Raw genomic sequence first — 22,653 nt, 5'->3', positions numbered from 1 at the left:
CACGCCTCTAGGTCTGAACGAGCGTACAAAACTTGCGGTCATTTTTTAGGAAACTACGCCCCCTGGCCGCTCGCATCCTACGTCATGTCCGCTATTTATTAGATTAATCGAGTACATCGAACAGGGTATGAACTGCTCGCTATTCTTGTGGTCGGTTTTTGCTACCACAATTTTGCGAGCAGCTCTGGCTATAAAATAACCCAGTGACGTGGTCAATGACGCTGCTGTTTTAAATATTCACACCCATAAAACGCCCGTTTTGACCTTTAAGCACGCCTGCGATCGGATCTCCACTCCCCGTTTTCAAGCACCTTCCCCTGTTACCACCCACATACGCCACTTTCTGTCACTCAAATTAGCAGGCATTCGCTATTTTGCGAGCACATGAATTTCGGCCGCACTGACAGGTTCGCGCATGCGTTTAACGATCCGTACGCATGCGCAGTTGGGCAAACGTCGCTCAGAGCGAACGAGCTGCCGCTTACAAGTGGCTCTGAATCAGGCCCAAAGTCCCTGCTGCTGTTCAAACAAGACTGAGTACACCCTTTTTTTGGACATATGTGTATATATATATACACAGACACGTCTTCTGCCACAGTTGCATCTTTATGTTAACGTGGCGACTGATTCCGATAATACTGTGGCGACTACTTGTCAGTCACATCATCAAAACTTGCGCCAGCTATAGAGCTGTATATGCAGGTGCAATTTTCCCATCTGTACATGGCGTCCTGTGTCGGCACTACTGTATCTTTACACGCTGTCACTGACGGAATCCCGGTGGTCACAATACCGACAGCGTCACCCAACAGTCAGAATCTCAAAAGGTTTTGGCAACCCTAAAGTTACTCTAACCCCCTAGTGCAAAACTCTAACGTTACTCTATCCCCCTAGTGCCTAACCCTAACATTACTCTAACCCTCCTAGTGCCTAACCCTAACGTTACTCTAACCCCCCCTAGTGCCTAACCCTAACGTTACTCTAACCCTCCTAGTGCCTAACCCTAACGTTACTCTAACGCTCCTAGTGCCTAACCCTAACGTTACTCTAACGCTCCTAGTGCCTAACCCTAACGTTACTCTAACCCTCCTAGTGCCTAACCCTAACGTTACTCTAACCCCCTAGTGCCTAACCCTAACGTTACTCTAACCCCCCATAGTGCCTAACGTTACTCTAACCCCCCCTAGTGCCTAACCCTAATGTTACTCTAACCCCCCTAGTGCCTAACCCTAATGTTACTCTAACCCCCTAGTGCCTAACCCTAACGTTACTCTATCCCTCTAGTGCCTAACCCTAACGTTACTCTAACCCCCCATAGTGCCTAACCCTAACGTTACTCTAACCCCCCATAGTGCCTAACGTTACTCTAACCCCCCTAGTGCCTAACCCTAATGTTACTCTAACCCCTAGTGCCTAACCCTAATGTTACTCTATCCCTCTAGTGCCTAACTATGTGTGTATGTGTGTATGTATGCATGTCATTTTTTCTTCTAATTTATTAACAATAACCTGTTATGTTCTTTATTCACATTGGTCATTTTCAGCCATAGACGTGCTGTGCCACTCTAATTAATCTAGCGCTGCAGAGCAATGTCTTATATTCCCCACATTACCATACCTCCCAACATTTTAATTTCCCAAGGTGGGACAGGTCGCGTGCGCTACCAAAAAAGGGGCGTGGCTTGTGGGACAAGGGGTGGAGCCCTTGAAAAATGGGGTGGAGCCTGGCGACTTCCCCCGTTTTCGCCACTTTGGGGGCATGCCCATCACTCTCCGAGATGCTGGGCAGCCCCCAGGCAGTCTGCACACATGAGAACAGATGCCATGCGCATGCATACGGCATCTGTTCTCCTCCTGCAAGCTAAGGTCCATTGTGCCTGAAGCCAATTATTCTACCACTGTTATTAAGGTGTTGGAGAAAACCGGCACCAACACAAGGAGGACATGAAGGCGCCTACAAATAGGTCATGGATGGCGTCTAACCCATGACCCCAGTACTGTGCTGCTGCAATGCTGACCACCGTGCCATCCCCACATATCTATGGACCCTTTACATCATTGTCTTCTAGTGACACACACCACACTAATACATAGGATTAAGCCTGAACAGAACAACCACAAATGTCTTACTCGCTGATCTAATGCATCTTGTGTTTCCTTCTTGGGTTTACAGCTCGGAAACACATTCTCGTTTCTCATCAGAATCCCCATTCTCAAGCAAATAATCTTCAAGGACAGTTCGAATCTAAAATCCATTGTCCAAAAATACATAAATCAACACAAGCAGACGATAAACCCAGCGTCACCCCGAGACTTCATCGACCACTTTCTGGTGAAGATAAAAGAGGTAGAACCATTGCTGGATATTATATTGTCTATATTATGGCTTTTTATCAGAAGTTAGGAATTGGATAACATATTTACAGTAAAATAACTAGAAATTTTGTAACAAAATACACTAAGCATCAAAGCCAATATTGTTTCTGGCATAAGAATAGACTTAAGTAGGGGCTGGTAAGATATTGCAAACTCGCCACACCATTAATTTATTATGGTCACATATAAACACATTCATTATATGCAATACTTTAAAATGCAAGATATCCTGAGGGGTATTTAATGTACATAATATAACCAGATATACCTGTGATATTCAGTGTATATCGTACTGTTACTGTGTTGTCTGTATATCCTTTGGTGCTGGTAATATACATTCTAGAGATCAGATCCTATTTGTGTATTTTCTATGTGATATTACAACACGTTTTCAAGGTCTAATGATAGGGTTAGGTAAAGAATCGTTATATTGACGATGCTGCCCAAAGAGGGTATCTGGACAATTAGGAAGGAGGAAGGGGGAGGGAAGGAAACTGAATATGGAAACAGCCACCAGTTATATTATTATATATTATAATTATTAACTAAAGAAATTAGTCCAAGTTCATGGCTGGTGCTGGATCCTAAGGTTATAAATCCACTTGACTTCTTCTTTAGAAATGTTTGCTCCATAGTTCCCTTTTCTGCAATGTTTGGGGTCTTTTTTTAATGCCAGCACATTTCAGAAATGAGGGATCACCATTATGAGCCATCGCGAAATGTCTGAAAACTATCAGGGGTATCAAAGGAAATTCCTGTATATGTGTCTGGAGGAATCCGTAGCGAATGTGAAGTAAACCCGGTTTAGTCACACACAGGGTATAGTGTAGAAGAGAGGTTGGGAATACATGATAACAGTCTATAATAATCTAGTCTTGGAGACTAGACCCTGAATGAATGTCCAAAAAGGAGGTGATGATGTGGGTCTTTCTGAGATCACTGGAGCTGGGACAAAGCCGGATGCACTGGGTAATGCAGAATGCTCTAGTAAATGCAGGGTAACAGAAGTGCAAATAATGACAGGAAGGCACTGGTAATTGTAGGTATGCTGGAGCCTTGGAACATACAGTACAACAGTATGCACTTAGAGAATGCAAGGACACAGGTTAACCACGTGCACAGTGAACCTGGAATGCACTGAGGATAATATAGCAATATCCAGGAATGCGCTTAGTGATTGCAAGTACACAGGAGTCTTGGAACAAACAGTATGCACTTATAGGTTAACTAAGTGCACAATGAACCAGGATTCTGAGGAATAATACTATGCATGTATTCAGAATACTACTGGAAGAGCCATACGTTAGTGACACTTGCGACCAGGAACCCAAGGAACTGGATTAGCAGCATGCCAAAAAGCAGGAACCTGATGTGTGGAGACGGACACGATGAACTGGAAAGGGAAGCACTGTGGAGCAAGCTTAAATCAGGGAGTTACAGGTGCAACCCACATCTGCTGAATCATGCAATCATCCCAATCTTACAGGATCATAGCTGCAATATGAAAAGGTTCCATGACGGAGAAGAGCAGCACCACTGGCAGCACAGTGGTACTACAACAGATCATGATAGTAAGCTCCTTCCTGATGCTCCTCGGTTCTCATCTCCTCCTATACCTTCTCTGATCTCCTCCTATACCTTCTTAGATCTCACTGGCGGAACTGGGGTTCTCTCCTGGGAAAAAAACACGGCAAATATGGGGCCCCCAATAAACTGACTTACATCCACCATGAATTTCCCTTCAGAATCGAAGTCTAATGGAGCATACACACGGTCAGATTTGTCAGATGAACGATTTGAACGATTTTACCAAAGTTTTGAACGATTGAACGATTTTTGACTGCATTAAAATGAATGGAATCGTCCAAGTCTGACTGCAAACACATGAGATGTCAGATATCGTTATCTGACAAACGGGAACGCGCATTGTAGATCGTCCATCGTTCAGGCATGTCAGATATGTCAGATTTTCCTTCAGATATGAACGACTGAACGATTTTTAAATCGTTATCGTTCATATCTGAAGGAAAAATCTGACCGTGTGTATGCACCATAACACTAATGCATCCCCTGTGCCAGAAGGTGTACCTATGGGACCAGGACATTCTGAGTGTACAGAGGCTCAGATTCATAGATGATTCATTATATGGGAAGGAGAAAAAGAGAACTCTTCCAGGAATTTATAAAGCTCTTGAATCTGAATACTCTTAATCTTATGTTAACAATGGAGATGAGCAAGGAAGCAATAAACTTCCTAGATTTTACAAAAAGTAAATTGTTAGTAAATATGCAATCTTTGTAAAACTCCAACATGTGGAAAACTTTGTCACCCAGAGTAGTATGATTTATTACCTTTAGTCACAATAATCGCAGTGAGCTATACACAGATAAATACAATGCAATATGCTTTGCTATAAAACGTTACTTTTTTGTACCAAAGTTCATAATCTCAATGATCATTTCCTAATACACAACACATGTCAAATATTCAGGGAAACATTTTTGAAAGTAATTGCAAAATAACAGACAGTCAGCTGTATGAATGAAAACCCACAAATACTGAGCATACAAATACATCTTAAAATAAATGATAAAATATCTAAGTTCAACTCAGCAACGCGTTTCACGGAGGATGGTCCATTCCTCAGGCAACTGACCATTGTGTCTGTCACTTTGCAGGAAGGCTTACAATGAATGAAATGCAGCTGTCGCTTGATTTGATTCTGGTGCTTTAAGCAGTGGTACAGCCATATTGCTACTACATTATACAAAATGTACAGAAATAGAGCCAAGTGTCTTCTCATTTTACAATCTAATGAATAGGAAACACTAGCAATCAGGGTTGGTGCAGTATGTTGGCTGGTGGTGAGGAAAGCACCTTACTGTAAATGCTACTGAGCTCCTCACTAGCTGCACATAGCAGTTACACAGGAGGATCAATTTGGGCAATAAGTGATACAGAAGGGGGGTCTGGCTACACTTAGGGCCTAATTCATTATAGATCACAATATTGCGTACGCACGCAGTTCAACTGTGATGGCAAGCTAAACCACTACCATCGCAATGCGAACTCAGCGCCAGCTAAGGACGCCCACTTTACCATACGCACATCCATAATACTTAGCAGAATAGCAAAACTATCGGTACAATCGAGTACCATCACAGTATCGCGCACACTTGCACAGGCCCTGACCAGAAATTGCTAACAGCCGCGCACGCTATCGGGCCTCAGGCTGCGTATGGCTTCATATTGGATCATTTATACATGCCCCTGAAACTGCGTACAGACGTACTGGCATGTTTCCACGACCACCCCCCCTGTCAACTCCCACTAACAGCATTTTTTGACAACCACTCTGTCGTGGGTCTGCATGATCACAGCGATCGCAGTCCCCATGGCAGCGGCCGGTTTGCGCGTAATCGCAGTTGTGAACTGTAATAAATCAGACCCTTAGTTTGGTGGACAGGCAACAAAGTGGCCTAACGAGCAGCAGCCTTGGACAATCAATGAAGGGAATTAAATTAAATTTGTAATGACACCTATGATGTACTCTGCCTATGCCTGACCGCGCTGTTTTTCCCTGTACCGCCCCTTGTGGCACACAGATATGTTTTGGATAGGTAATGGAACCGAGTTTCTACACACATCAATGTCACGGGGTATAGAGAGGAACCAATGATGGTCCTACAGAAACTGACATGATTCTATAGAGCGCAGATCAGATGCCGCGCGTTTCCCTGTGCCGCGCGTTTCCATTGGCTGTTGAATCCATCCGTGTCAGGTTGCCCAGGTTTGATATCACAGATTTACAGTAAATAGATAGACAATGTCTCAATAAACACCAAACAGAAGACAATCAATAGGTAAACAGGGACAAAAAAATCAACCGGTATCCAAGGTTGACATAGATGAAGATAGACGGGTACAAAAGGTCATCAGGGTCAGAAGATCGACATTGAAATGGTCGAAACACAATGGTCGACATTTTTTATACACCCTGGTACATATGCTGTAGAGGGCAGGTGTGGCTGTGTGGTGTATATAGCTACATGTTATTAGTAATCCTCTATACACCCTGATGTATAATGTGTGGTGTATATAGCTACATGTTATTAGTAATCCTCTATACACCCTGATGTATAATGTGTGGTGTATATAGCTACATGTTATTAGTAATCCTCTATACACCCTGATGTATAATGTGTGGTGTATTATTAGTAATCCTCTATACACCCTGATGTATAATGTGTGGTGTATATAGCTACATGTTATTAGTAATCCTCTATACGCCCTGATGTATAATGTGGTGTATATAGCTACATGTTATTAGTAATCCTCTATACACCCTGATGTATAATGTGTGGTGTATATAGCTACATGTTATTAGTAATCCTCTATACGCCCTGATGTATAATGTGTGATGTATATAGCTACATGTTATTAGTAATCCTCTATACACCCTGATGTATAACGTGTGGTGTATATAGCTACATGCTATTAGTAATCCTCTATACACCCTGATGTATAATGTGCGGTGTATATAGCTACATGTTATTAGTAATCCTCTATATACCCTGATGTATAATGTGTGGTGTATATAGCTACATGTTATTAGTAATCCTCTATACACCCTGATGTATAATGTGCGGTGTATATAGCTACATGTTATTAGTAATCCTCTATATACCCTGATGTATAATGTGTGATGTATATAGCTACATGTTATTAGTAATCCTCTATATACCCTGATGTATAATGTGTGGTGTATATAGCTACATGTTATTAGTAATCCTCTATACACCCTGATGTATAATGTGTGGTGTATATAGCTACATGTTATTAGTAATCCTCTATACACCCTGATGTATAACGTGTGGTGTATATAGCTACATGTTATTAGTAATCCTCTATACACCCTGATGTATAATGTGCGGTGTATATAGCTACATGTTATTAGTAATCCTCTATACACCCTGATGTATAATGTGTGGTGTATATAGCTACATGTTATTAGTAATCCTCTATACACCCTGATGTATAATGTGCGGTGTATATAGCTACATGTTATTAGTAATCCTCTATATACCCTGATGTATAATGTGCGGTGTATATAGCTACATGTTATTAGTAATCCTCTATATACCCTGATGTATAATGTGTGGTGTATATAGCTACATGTTATTAGTAATCCTCTATATACCCTGATGTATAATGTGCGGTGTATATAGCTACATGTTATTAGTAATCCTCTATATACCCTGATGTATAATGTGCGGTGTATATAGCTACATGTTATTAGTAATCCTCTATACACCCTGATGTATAATGTGGTGTATATAGCTACATGTTATTAGTAATCCTCTATACACCCTGATGTATAATGTGTGGTGTATATAGCTACATGTTATTAGTAATCCTCTATATACCCTGATGTATAATGTGTGGTGTATATAGCTACATGTTATTAGTAATCCTCTATACACCCTGATGTATAATGTGTGGTGTATATAGCTACATGTTATTAGTAATTCTCTATATACCCTGATGTATAATGTGTGGTGTATATAGCTACATGTTATTAGTAATCCTCTATACACCCTGATGTATAATGTGTGGTGTATATAGTTACATGTTATTAGTAATCCTCTATATACCCTGATGTATAATGTGTGGTGTATATAGCTACATGTTATTAGTAATTCTCTATACACCCTGATGTATAATGTGCGGTGTATATAGCTACATGTTATTAGTAATTCTCTATACACCCTGATGTATAATGTGCGGTGTATATAGCTACATGTTATTAGTAATCCTCTATACACCCTGATGTATAATGTGGTGTATATAGCTACATGTTATTAGTAATCCTCTATACACCCTGATGTATAATGTGGTGTATATAGCTACATGTTATTAGTAATCCTCTATACACCCTGATGTATAATGTGTGGTGTATATAGCTACATGTTATTAGTAATCCTCTATATACCCTGATGTATAATGTGTGGTGTATATAGCTACATGTTATTAGTAATCCTCTATACGCCCTGATGTATAATGTGGTGTATATAGCTACATGTTATTAGTAATCCTCTATATACCCTGATGTATAATGTGGTGTATATAGCTACATGTTATTAGTAATCCTCTATACACCCTGATGTATAATGTGTGGTGTATATAGCTACATGTTATTAGTAATCCTCTATATACCCTGATGTATAATGTGGTGTATATAGCTACATGTTATTAGTAATCCTCTATATACCCTGATGTATAATGTGTGGTGTATATAGCTACATGTTATTAGTAATCCTCTATACACCCTGATGTATAATGTGTGGTGTATATAGCTACATGTTATTAGTAATCCTCTATACACCCTGATGTATAATGTGTGGTGTATATAGCTACATGTTATTAGTAATCCTCTATACACCCTGATGTATAATGTGTGGTGTATATAGCTACATGTTATTAGTAATTCTCTATACACCCTGATGTATAATGTGCGGTGTATATAGCTACATGTTATTAGTAATCCTCTATACGCCCTGATGTATAATGTGTGGTGTATATAGCTACATGTTATTAGTAATCCTCTATACGCCCTGATGTATAATGTGTGGTGTATATAGCTACATGTTATTAGTAATCCTCTATATACCCTGATGTATAATGTGTGGTGTATATAGCTACATGTTATTAGTAATTCTCTATACACCCTGATGTATAATGTGTGGTGTATATAGCTACATGTTATTAGTAATCCTCTATATACCCTGATGTATAATGTGTGGTGTATATAGCTACATGTTATTAGTAATCCTCTATATGCCCTGATGTATAATGTGTGGTGTATATAGCTACATGTTATTAGTAATCCTCTATATACCCTGATGTATAATGTGTGATGTATATAGCTACATGTTATTAGTAATCCTCTATACACCCTGATGTATAATGTGTGGTGTATATAGCTACATGTTATTAGTAATCCTCTATATACCCTGATGTATAATGTGTGGTGTATATAGCTACATGTTATTAGTAATCCTCTATACGCCCTGATGTATAATGTGTGGTGTATATAGCTACATGTTATTAGTAATCCTCTATACGCCCTGATGTATAATGTGTGGTGTATATAGCTACATGTTATTAGTAATCCTCTATATACCCTGATGTATAATGTGTGGTGTATATAGCTACATGTTATTAGTAATCCTCTATACACCCTGATGTATAATGTGTGGTGTATATAGCTACATGTTATTAGTAATCCTCTATATACCCTGATGTATAATGTGTGGTGTATATAGCTACATGTTATTAGTAATCCTCTATATACCCTGATGTATAATGTGTGGTGTATATAGCTACATGTTATTAGTAATCCTCTATATACCCTGATGTATAATGTGTGGTGTATATAGCTACATGTTATTAGTAATCCTCTATATACCCTGATGTATAATGTGTGGTGTATATAGCTACATGTTATTAGTAATCCTCTATATACCCTGATGTATAATGTGTGGTGTATATAGCTACATGTTATTAGTAATCCTCTATATACCCTGATGTATAATGTGTAATGTATATAGCTACATGTTATTAGTAATCCTCTATACACCCTGATGTATGTGTGGTGTATATAGCTACATGTTATTAGTAATCCTCTATACACCCTGATGTATAATGTGTGGTGTATATAGCTACATGTTATTAGTAATCCTCTATACACCCTGATGTATAATGTGTGGTGTATATAGCTACATGTTATTAGTAATCCTCTATATACCCTGATGTATAATGTGTGGTGTATATAGCTACATGTTATTAGTAATCCTCTATACACCCTGATGTATAATGTGGTGTATATAGCTACATGTTATTAGTAATCCTCTATACACCCCGATGTATAATGTGCGGTGTATATAGCTACATGTTATTAGTAATCATCTATATACCCTGATGTATAATGTGTGGTGTATATAGCTACATGTTATTAGTAATCCTCTATATACCCTGATGTATAATGTGTGGTGTATATAGCTACATGTTATTAGTAATCCTCTATACACCCTGATGTATAATGTGTGGTGTATATAGCTACATGTTATTAGTAATCCTCTATACACCCTGATGTATAATGTGTGGTGTATATAGCTACATGTTGTTAGTAATCCTCTATACACCCTGATGTATAATGTGTGGTGTATATAGCTACATGTTATTAGTAATCCTCTATATACCCTGATGTATAATGTGGTGTATATAGCTACATGTTATTAGTAATCCTCTATACGCCCTGATGTATAATGTGCGGTGTATATAGCTACATGTTATTAGTAATCCTCTATATACCCTGATGTATAATGTGTGGTGTATATAGCTACATGTTATTAGTAATCCTCTATACGCCCTGATGTATAATGTGGTGTATATAGCTACATGTTATTAGTAATCCTCTATACGCCCTGATGTATAATGTGTGGTGTATATAGCTACATGTTATTAGTAATCCTCTATATACCCTGATGTATAATGTGCGGTGTATATAGCTACATGTTATTAGTAATCCTCTATATACCCTGATGTATAATGTGCGGTGTATATAGCTACATGTTATTAGTAATCCTCTATACACCCTGATGTATAATGTGCGGTGTATATAGCTACATGTTATTAGTAATCCTCTATATACCCTGATGTATAATGTGTGGTGTATATAGCTACATGTTATTAGTAATCCTCTATATACCCTGATGTATAATGTGTAATGTATATAGCTACATGTTATTAGTAATCCTCTATATACCCTGATGTATAATGTGTGGTGTATATAGCTACATGTTATTAGTAATCCTCTATACACCCTGATGTATAATGTGTGGTGTATATAGCTACATGTTATTAGTAATCCTCTATATACCCTGATGTATAATGTGTGGTGTATATAGCTACATGTTATTAGTAATCCTCTATATACCCTGATGTATAATGTGTGGTGTATATAGCTACATGTTATTAGTAATCCTCTATACACCCTGATGTATAATGTGGTGTATATAGCTACATGTTATTAGTAATCCTCTATACACCCTGATGTATAATGTGTGGTGTATATAGCTACATGTTATTAGTAATCCTCTATACGCCCTGATGTATAATGTGTGGTGTATATAGCTACATGTTATTAGTAATCCTCTATACACCCTGATGTATAATGTGTGGTGTATATAGCTACATGTTATTAGTAATCCTCTATATACCCTGATGTATAATGTGTGGTGTATATAGCTACATGTTATTAGTAATCCTCTATACGCCCTGATGTATAATGTGTGGTGTATATAGCTACATGTTATTAGTAATCATCTATATACCCTGATGTATAATGTGTGGTGTATATAGCTACATGTTATTAGTAATCCTCTATATACCCTGATGTATAATGTGCGGTGTATATAGCTACATGTTATTAGTAATCCTCTATATACCCTGATGTATAATGTGTAATGTATATAGCTACATGTTATTAGTAATCCTCTATACACCCTGATGTATAATGTGCGGTGTATATAGCTACATGTTATTAGTAATCCTCTATACACCCTGATGTATAATGTGTGATGTATATAGCTACATGTTATTAGTAATCCTCTATACACCCTGATGTATAATGTGTAATGTATATAGCTACATGTTATTAGTAATCCTCTATATACCCTGATGTATAATGTGTGGTGTATATAGCTACATGTTATTAGTAATCCTCTATACACCCTGATGTATAATGTGTGGTGTATATAGCTACATGTTATTAGTAATCCTCTATACACCCTGATGTATAATGTGTGGTGTATATAGCTACATGTTATTAGTAATCCTCTATACACCCTGATGTATAATGTGTAATGTATATAGCTACATGTTATTAGTAATCCTCTATATACCCTGATGTATAATGTGTGGTGTATATAGCTACATGTTATTAGTAATCCTCTATACACCCTGATGTATAATGTGCGGTGTATATAGATACATGTTATTAGTAATCCTCTATATACCCTGATGTATAATGTGTGGTGTATATAGCTACATGTTATTAGTAATCCTCTATATACCCTGATGTATAATGTGCGGTGTATATAGCTACATGTTATTAGTAATCCTCTATATACCCTGATGTATAATGTGGTGTATATAGCTACATGTTATTAGTAATCATCTATATACCCTGATGTATAATGTGTGGTGTATATAGCTACATGTTATTAGTAATCCTCTATATACCCTGATGTATAATGTGTGGTGTATATAGCTACATGTTATTAGTAATCCTCTATATACCCTGATGTATAATGTGTAATGTATATAGCTACATGTTATTAGTAATCCTCTATACACCCTGATGTATAATGTGTGGTGTATATAGCTACATGTTATTAGTAATCCTCTATACACCCTGATGTATAATGTGCGGTGTATATAGCTACATGTTATTAGTAATCCTCTATACACCCTGATGTATAATGTGCGGTGTATATAGCTACATGTTATTAGTAATCCTCTATATACCCTGATGTATAATGTGTGGTGTATATAGCTACATGTTATTAGTAATCCTCTATATACCCTGATGTATAATGTGCGGTGTATATAGCTACATGTTATTAGTAATCCTCTATATACCCTGATGTATAATGTGTGGTGTATATAGCTACATGTTATTAGTAATCATCTATATACCCTGATGTATAATGTGTGGTGTATATAGCTACATGTTATTAGTAATCCTCTATATACCCTGATGTATAATGTGTGGTGTATATAGCTACATGTTATTAGTAATCCTCTATACACCCTGATGTATAATGTGTGGTGTATATAGCTACATGTTATTAGTAATCCTCTATATACCCTGATGTATAATGTGTGGTGTATATAGCTACATGTTATTAGTAATCCTCTATACACCCTGATGTATAATGTGGTGTATATAGCTACATGTTATTAGTAATCCTCTATACACCCCGATGTATAATGTGCGGTGTATATAGCTACATGTTATTAGTAATCATCTATATACCCTGATGTATAATGTGTGGTGTATATAGCTACATGTTATTAGTAATCCTCTATATACCCTGATGTATAATGTGTGGTGTATATAGCTACATGTTATTAGTAATCCTCTATACACCCTGATGTATAATGTGTGGTGTATATAGCTACATGTTATTAGTAATCCTCTATACACCCTGATGTATAATGTGTGGTGTATATAGCTACATGTTGTTAGTAATCCTCTATACACCCTGATGTATAATGTGTGGTGTATATAGCTACATGTTATTAGTAATCCTCTATATACCCTGATGTATAATGTGGTGTATATAGCTACATGTTATTAGTAATCCTCTATACGCCCTGATGTATAATGTGCGGTGTATATAGCTACATGTTATTAGTAATCCTCTATATACCCTGATGTATAATGTGTGGTGTATATAGCTACATGTTATTAGTAATCCTCTATACGCCCTGATGTATAATGTGGTGTATATAGCTACATGTTATTAGTAATCCTCTATACGCCCTGATGTATAATGTGTGGTGTATATAGCTACATGTTATTAGTAATCCTCTATATACCCTGATGTATAATGTGCGGTGTATATAGCTACATGTTATTAGTAATCCTCTATATACCCTGATGTATAATGTGCGGTGTATATAGCTACATGTTATTAGTAATCCTCTATACACCCTGATGTATAATGTGCGGTGTATATAGCTACATGTTATTAGTAATCCTCTATATACCCTGATGTATAATGTGTGGTGTATATAGCTACATGTTATTAGTAATCCTCTATATACCCTGATGTATAATGTGTAATGTATATAGCTACATGTTATTAGTAATCCTCTATATACCCTGATGTATAATGTGTGGTGTATATAGCTACATGTTATTAGTAATCCTCTATACACCCTGATGTATAATGTGTGGTGTATATAGCTACATGTTATTAGTAATCCTCTATATACCCTGATGTATAATGTGTGGTGTATATAGCTACATGTTATTAGTAATCCTCTATATACCCTGATGTATAATGTGTGGTGTATATAGCTACATGTTATTAGTAATCCTCTATACACCCTGATGTATAATGTGGTGTATATAGCTACATGTTATTAGTAATCCTCTATACACCCTGATGTATAATGTGTGGTGTATATAGCTACATGTTATTAGTAATCCTCTATACGCCCTGATGTATAATGTGTGGTGTATATAGCTACATGTTATTAGTAATCCTCTATACACCCTGATGTATAATGTGTGGTGTATATAGCTACATGTTATTAGTAATCCTCTATATACCCTGATGTATAATGTGTGGTGTATATAGCTACATGTTATTAGTAATCCTCTATACGCCCTGATGTATAATGTGTGGTGTATATAGCTACATGTTATTAGTAATCATCTATATACCCTGATGTATAATGTGTGGTGTATATAGCTACATGTTATTAGTAATCCTCTATATACCCTGATGTATAATGTGCGGTGTATATAGCTACATGTTATTAGTAATCCTCTATATACCCTGATGTATAATGTGTAATGTATATAGCTACATGTTATTAGTAATCCTCTATACACCCTGATGTATAATGTGCGGTGTATATAGCTACATGTTATTAGTAATCCTCTATACACCCTGATGTATAATGTGTGATGTATATAGCTACATGTTATTAGTAATCCTCTATACACCCTGATGTATAATGTGTAATGTATATAGCTACATGTTATTAGTAATCCTCTATATACCCTGATGTATAATGTGTGGTGTATATAGCTACATGTTATTAGTAATCCTCTATACACCCTGATGTATAATGTGTGGTGTATATAGCTACATGTTATTAGTAATCCTCTATACACCCTGATGTATAATGTGTGGTGTATATAGCTACATGTTATTAGTAATCCTCTATACACCCTGATGTATAATGTGTGGTGTATATAGCTACATGTTATTAGTAATCCTCTATATACCCTGATGTATAATGTGTGGTGTATATAGCTACATGTTATTAGTAATCCTCTATACACCCTGATGTATAATGTGCGGTGTATATAGCTACATGTTATTAGTAATCCTCTATATACCCTGATGTATAATGTGTGGTGTATATAGCTACATGTTATTAGTAATCCTCTATATACCCTGATGTATAATGTGCGGTGTATATAGCTACATGTTATTAGTAATCCTCTATATACCCTGATGTATAATGTGGTGTATATAGCTACATGTTATTAGTAATCATCTATATACCCTGATGTATAATGTGTGGTGTATATAGCTACATGTTATTAGTAATCCTCTATATACCCTGATGTATAATGTGTGGTGTATATAGCTACATGTTATTAGTAATCCTCTATATACCCTGATGTATAATGTGTAATGTATATAGCTACATGTTATTAGTAATCCTCTATACACCCTGATGTATAATGTGTGGTGTATATAGCTACATGTTATTAGTAATCCTCTATACACCCTGATGTATAATGTGCGGTGTATATAGCTACATGTTATTAGTAATCCTCTATACACCCTGATGTATAATGTGCGGTGTATATAGCTACATGTTATTAGTAATCCTCTATATACCCTGATGTATAATGTGTGGTGTATATAGCTACATGTTATTAGTAATCCTCTATATACCCTGATGTATAATGTGCGGTGTATATAGCTACATGTTATTAGTAATCCTCTATATACCCTGATGTATAATGTGGTGTATATAGCTACATGTTATTAGTAATCATCTATATACCCTGATGTATAATGTGTGGTGTATATAGCTACATGTTATTAGTAATCCTCTATATACCCTGATGTATAATGTGTGGTGTATATAGCTACATGTTATTAGTAATCCTCTATATACCCTGATGTATAATGTGTAATGTATATAGCTACATGTTATTAGTAATCCTCTATACACCCTGATGTATAATGTGTGGTGTATATAGCTACATGTTATTAGTAATCCTCTATACACCCTGATGTATAATGTGCGGTGTATATAGCTACATGTTATTAGTAATCCTCTATACACCCTGATGTATAATGTGCGGTGTATATAGCTACATGTTATTAGTAATCCTCTATACACCCTGATGTATAATGTGGCTGTGCGGTGTATATAGCTTCGTGTTATTAAGACTCTATAGACCCTGATTTGCAGTTTATTCTATATCAGGAAATTTGTTTTTTTTTCCTTTGATGACCGTTTGAGGATAATATTTCCGGTTACTTCTTTCCCAGGAAGCACAATTACCGGGGAGTCATTTCCATGATGCCTCCCTCCTGATGACCGTGGTAGATATGATCGCAGCTGGAACTGAAACCACAAGTTCTACCTTGAATTTCTCTCTGGTTCTAGTCAGCAATTACCCAGAAGTGCAAAGTAAGAGACACAAGGGGAGATGTATCAAACCAAAAAAGGAGAAATGGAGGTTTCTAGAAATTATTTATCCTGTGCATTTCATGAAATGATAGGTGACATCTGATTGGCTACTAGGGGGAACTTCTCCACCTGTCCTCATTAGAAGGTCTGATACATCCCCCCCACATTCTGTAATAATGAAATCATGGATTACACTCTGCAGAACAACACTCATCAGACATTGAAGCATTGATACATCTCCCCCACCAGGGGCTGGCTGGCAACTTTTAGCCTGGGGGCAAATGCATGCAGACGGCCCTGGCACAGGAGTAGCTTGTAGCCAGGGTTCCCAGAGCACGTGCGTGCTATGGTGCCCCCCCCCCGCCCCTCAAGTGTTCCAGGGAGGAGGCGGGTCCATATGGGATTAATGTAATCTAAAAATAAAGATTAGGGACAGCCCCCTGTAGTGGTGCCCATATGCACTGCCCCAGGAGAGGACCCCCTTATGCAGGCCTCCAGTAGTGACCCCAGTAGAGATCCCCCCCATGCAGTGCCCCTTATACAGTGCCCCAGGTAGTGGTCCCCCCTGTGCAGTGCCCCTTGTGCCCCCAGTAGTAAGCCCCTTATATAGTGCCCCCAGTAGTGGTACCCCCTATGCATTGCCCCCAGTAGTGGTACCTCATATGCAGTGCCCTTTATATAGTGCCCCCAGTAGCAGTGCCCTCAATAGTGGTAACCCTTATGCAGTGCCCCTTAAATATTGGCCCCAGTTGTAGTCTCCCCCCTATGCAGTACCTCCAGTATTGCCCTTTACAGTAGTGGTCCCCCGACAGTGCCCCCAGTGGTAGTCCCCTCCCCTTGTAGTGCCCCTAGTAGTAGTCCCCTCCCCTTGTAGTGCCCCTAGTAGTAGTCCCCTCCCCTTGTAGTGCCCCTAGTAGTAGTCCCCCTCCCACCCCTTGTAGTGCCCGCCCCCCCCCCCACTAGACACACGTAATAAAATAAAAAAAACCACTTGAATCCCCACTGCCGCCGCCGCCATCCGCTCCTCCGTCTGTCCTCCCAGGCCGGTCAGCGCTACACACGCGGTGCAGCTGTCACAAAAATACAGACTGCCCGTGGCCCAAATGGTGCTGCGGTCCGGGGGGCATGTGGCACCCTGTCCCCCCCGGCCCAGCCCACCACTGTCCCCCATATTCTGTAATAATGAAATCATGGATTACAGATCAGCTACAATATCCCAAAGCAATCCTCACATCCATTCATCACTATTCAGAGAGGCCGCCCACACGGGTAATGGAGACAGCGAGTGATAAATGCACTCACTCGGTATACGCTTCCATGGCATACTCCGTTCTCTGACTAGCACTGAAGGAGTTAAATACTGCAGGGTAACATTCAAAAGCTAACCAGGCCAAGCAATATATATATATAGCAATCTTTATCTTTAGGAGTCTAAGGAGTCAAAACTGCGCTCTGCGCAGCCAAAAGGGTCCGGGAATGCAAATTCCACGATCGCACTGTCTGGTGTAAAGACGCCCACTTTTCTTTCTTAACACACATCTCCAGGAAGCGTATGATTAATCGGTGACATCGAGAGCCATCGGAGCTGCACGCAGCGCTTGAGGTAGACCCTACCCCACCGCAAGCACTGCGATCACTGCAGGCTGAAATCCAACCAAGTGACGTGTACAATGACGCATCTTTGCTAGTTATGCACACCCATAAAACACCATTTAGATGTCCAGACACGCCTGCGTTCCCAGCACAACTCCCCCGTTCACAAGCACCGTCCTCTGTTACCACATTCTATCACTCAAAGTAGCGTCCAGTCTATGTACTATGAGCGCACAATTACCGAGCGCACTGAGTGACATGTGCATATTGACGCATGCGCAAACGGGCGATTATTGGCCATAGCGTGCGTCCACGGCTTAGCGTCCGGGTCTGAATCAAGCCCTATGTATCAAAGCTGGGAGAGAGAAAATTGTAACTAATCACCAACCAATCAGCTTCTAACTATCATTTTTAAAACACAGCCTGCAAAATGTAAATTGTAAGCTGATTGGTTAGTACTTTCTCTCTCCCAATTTTATCTCTCTCCCAGCTATGATACATAGGCCCCTAAATCAATTCATTCAAGAGAACAAAAGGACACAACTTATTACATTTTAGATTGTATATAATAAAGGTTGTATAGTGAAGTGTTACAATATGACACATAATTAGTCACAATTAGTCATTTTAGTTCTTAACTAAAAAGGAGAAACTTAAAGTACAGTAATTAGCGGATAGCTGGGGGCACAGCTGGTAACAAGTTACAGTCTCTCAACTTCCTTGAACCCCAGAGTCTGACACTGAATGAAATGTAATAAGACCTCTGATAGCTTAGAGATGCCATTTGCAGCATTTCTGTGACTGACCAGCTGTAGTACCTCACAAATACCTCACAAATACCTCCACTTTACATTGACTTTTTAAAACACAAACTGATACTGTATATCTCTGGATCTTTACATTTCATAGATATCACATATAACTACTACATGAGTCCTGCTGGTTTAGAAGTCACTTCACATTTTCCTCACATGATAAATACATCTATTCCCCTAATGTGGGCCTTAGTGCCCTATATATATATCATGCCACTCTCTACCTTATATCCAGATTCATATGTTTACCTGACCATATCTCATTTCCCATCAGGTCAGGTCTGTAATATGAGTCAGGGGACAGGCGGACAAGTGCCCCCAGGACAGACTCCATTGTTAGTGCTTTTTGATCTGCTGCTCTCACCTGGCTGGGTAATAGCTGATGTGCCCAATGCCCACCTATGCACAGTGCCACCTGTCACTGAGATTTGTCTCATCAGATCCGCCCCATGACCTCCATCCCTATTATGCCATGAGGGATGACGTGACCATCACTGATGTGTGCTCCTAACTGGTCAGGGGATTGCCATTACCCTTTCTCTACAGATATTCTATGCTGCCCGGGTTCAGCAGGACATACACACGCATACACACATACACATTGTTACACTGTCACACACATACACACACACATTGTTACACTGTCTCACACACATACACATTGTTACACTGTCACATACACATTGTTACACTGTCTCACACACATACACATTGTTACACTGTCTCACACACATACACATTGTTACACTGACACACACACACACATTGTTACACTGTCTCACACACATACACATTGTTACACTGTCACACACACACACAATGTTACACTGTCACACATACACATAGTTACACTGACACACACACAAACACACATTGTTACACTGTCACACACACATACACATTGTTACACTGTCTCACACACATACACATTGTTACTGTCACTCACACATACACATTGTTACACTGTCACATACACATTGTTACTGTCTCACTCAAATACACATTGTTACACTGTCTCACACACATACACATTGTTACACTGTCTCACACACATACACATTGTTACACTGTCTCACACACATACACATTGTTACACTGTCTCACACACATACACATTGTTACACTGTCACACACACATACACATTGTTACACTGTCTCATACACATTGTTACTGTCTCACTCAAATACACATTGTTACACTGTCTCACACACATACACATTGTTACACTGTCATACACATACACATTGTTACACTGTCTCACACACATACACATTGTTACACTGTCTCACACACATACACATTGTTACACTGTCTCACACACATACACATTGTTACACTGTCACACACACATACACATTGTTACACTGTCTCACACACATACACATTGTTACACTGTCTCACACACATACACATTGTTACACTGACACACACACACACACATTGTTACACTGTCTCACACACATACACATTGTTACACTGTCACACACACACACAATGTTACACTGTCACACATACACATAGTTACACTGACACACACACAAACACACATTGTTACACTGTCACACACACATACACATTGTTACACTGTCTCACACACATACACATTGTTACTGTCACTCACACATACACATTGTTACACTGTCACATACACATTGTTACTGTCTCACTCAAATACACATTGTTACACTGTCTCACACACATACACATTGTTACACTGTCTCACACACATACACATTGTTACACTGTCTCACACACATACACATTGTTACACTGTCTCACACACATACACATTGTTACACTGTCACACACACATACACATTGTTACACTGTCTCATACACATTGTTACTGTCTCACTCAAATACACATTGTTACACTGTCTCACACACATACACATTGTTACACTGTCATACACATACACATTGTTACACTGTCTCACACACATACACATTGTTACACTGTCTCACACACATACACATTGTTACACTGTCTCACACACATACACATTGTTACACTGTCACACACACATACACATTGTTACACTGTCTCACACACATACACATTGTTACACTGTCTCACACACATACACATTGTTACACTGACACACACACATACACATTGTTACACTGTCTCACACACATACACATTGTTACACTGTCTCACACACACACACATTGTTACACTGTCTCACACACACACACAATGTTACACTGTCACACATACACATAGTTACACTGACACACACACACACACACATTGTTACACTGTCACACACACATACACATTGTTACACTGTCTCACACACATACACATTGTTACTGTCACTCACATACACATTGTTACTGTCACTCACATACACATTGTTACTGTCACTCACATACACATTGTTACTGTCACTCACATACACATTGTTACTGTCTCACTCAAATACACATTGTTACACTGTCTCACACACATACACATTGTTACACTGTCTCACACATACACATTGATACACTGTCATACACATTGATACACTGTCATACACATTGATACACTGTCATACACATTGTTACACTGTCTCACACACATACACATTGTTACACTGTCTCACACACATACACATTGTTACACTGTCTCACACACATACACATTGTTACACTGTCTCACACACATACACATTGTTACACTGTCTCACACACATACACATTGTTACACTGTCACACATAGTTACACTGACACACACACACACACATTGTTACACTGTCACACACACATACACATTGTTACACTGTCTCACACACATACACATTGTTACACTGTCTCATACACATTGTTACTGTCACTCACATACACATTGTTACTGTCTCACTCAAATACACATTGTTACACTGTGTCACACACATACACATTGTTACACTGTCTCACACATACACACACACATAGTTACACTGACACACACACACACACATTGTTACACTGTCTCACACACATACACATTGTTACACTGTCTCACACATACACATTGATACACTGTCATACACATTGATACACTGTCATACACACATACACATTGTTACACTGTCTCACACACATACATTGTTACACTGTCTCACACACATACACATTGTTACACTGTCTCACACACATACACATTGTTACACTGTCTCACACACATACACATTGTTACACTGTCTCACACACATACACATTGTTACACTGTCTCACACACACACATTGTTACACTGTCTCACACACATACACATTGTTGCACTGTCTCACACACATACACATTGTTACACTGTCATACACATTGTTACACTGTCACACACACATACACATTGTTACACTGTCTCACACACATACATTG

General features: G+C 38.7%; 1 protein-coding gene across 3 annotated transcripts in view; it reads left to right on the top strand.

Annotated features, from left to right (window-relative positions):
- Positions 1-22,653, top strand: part of LOC148473835 (cytochrome P450 2F5-like) — a 70,619-nt gene that overhangs the window by 30,792 nt on the left and 17,174 nt on the right. For all 3 annotated transcript variants that reach the window (XM_088459400.1, XM_088459399.1, XM_088459401.1), the window contains 2 exons: positions 2,174-2,347; positions 16,756-16,897. In XM_088459400.1, coding sequence (XP_088315526.1) covers positions 2,174-2,347; positions 16,756-16,897 — 316 coding nt within the window. The remainder of the gene's footprint in view (positions 1-2,173; positions 2,348-16,755; positions 16,898-22,653) is intronic.

The sequence above is a fragment of the Taudactylus pleione genome, unplaced genomic scaffold, assembly GCF_031769625.1.
Source record: "Taudactylus pleione unplaced genomic scaffold, aTauple2 ptg000907l, whole genome shotgun sequence".
In the NCBI taxonomy this organism is placed as follows: domain Eukaryota; kingdom Metazoa; phylum Chordata; class Amphibia; order Anura; family Myobatrachidae; genus Taudactylus; species Taudactylus pleione.
The sequence above is the reverse complement of the archived record's forward strand: the minus strand, read 5'-3'. Positions and strand labels throughout refer to the sequence as shown.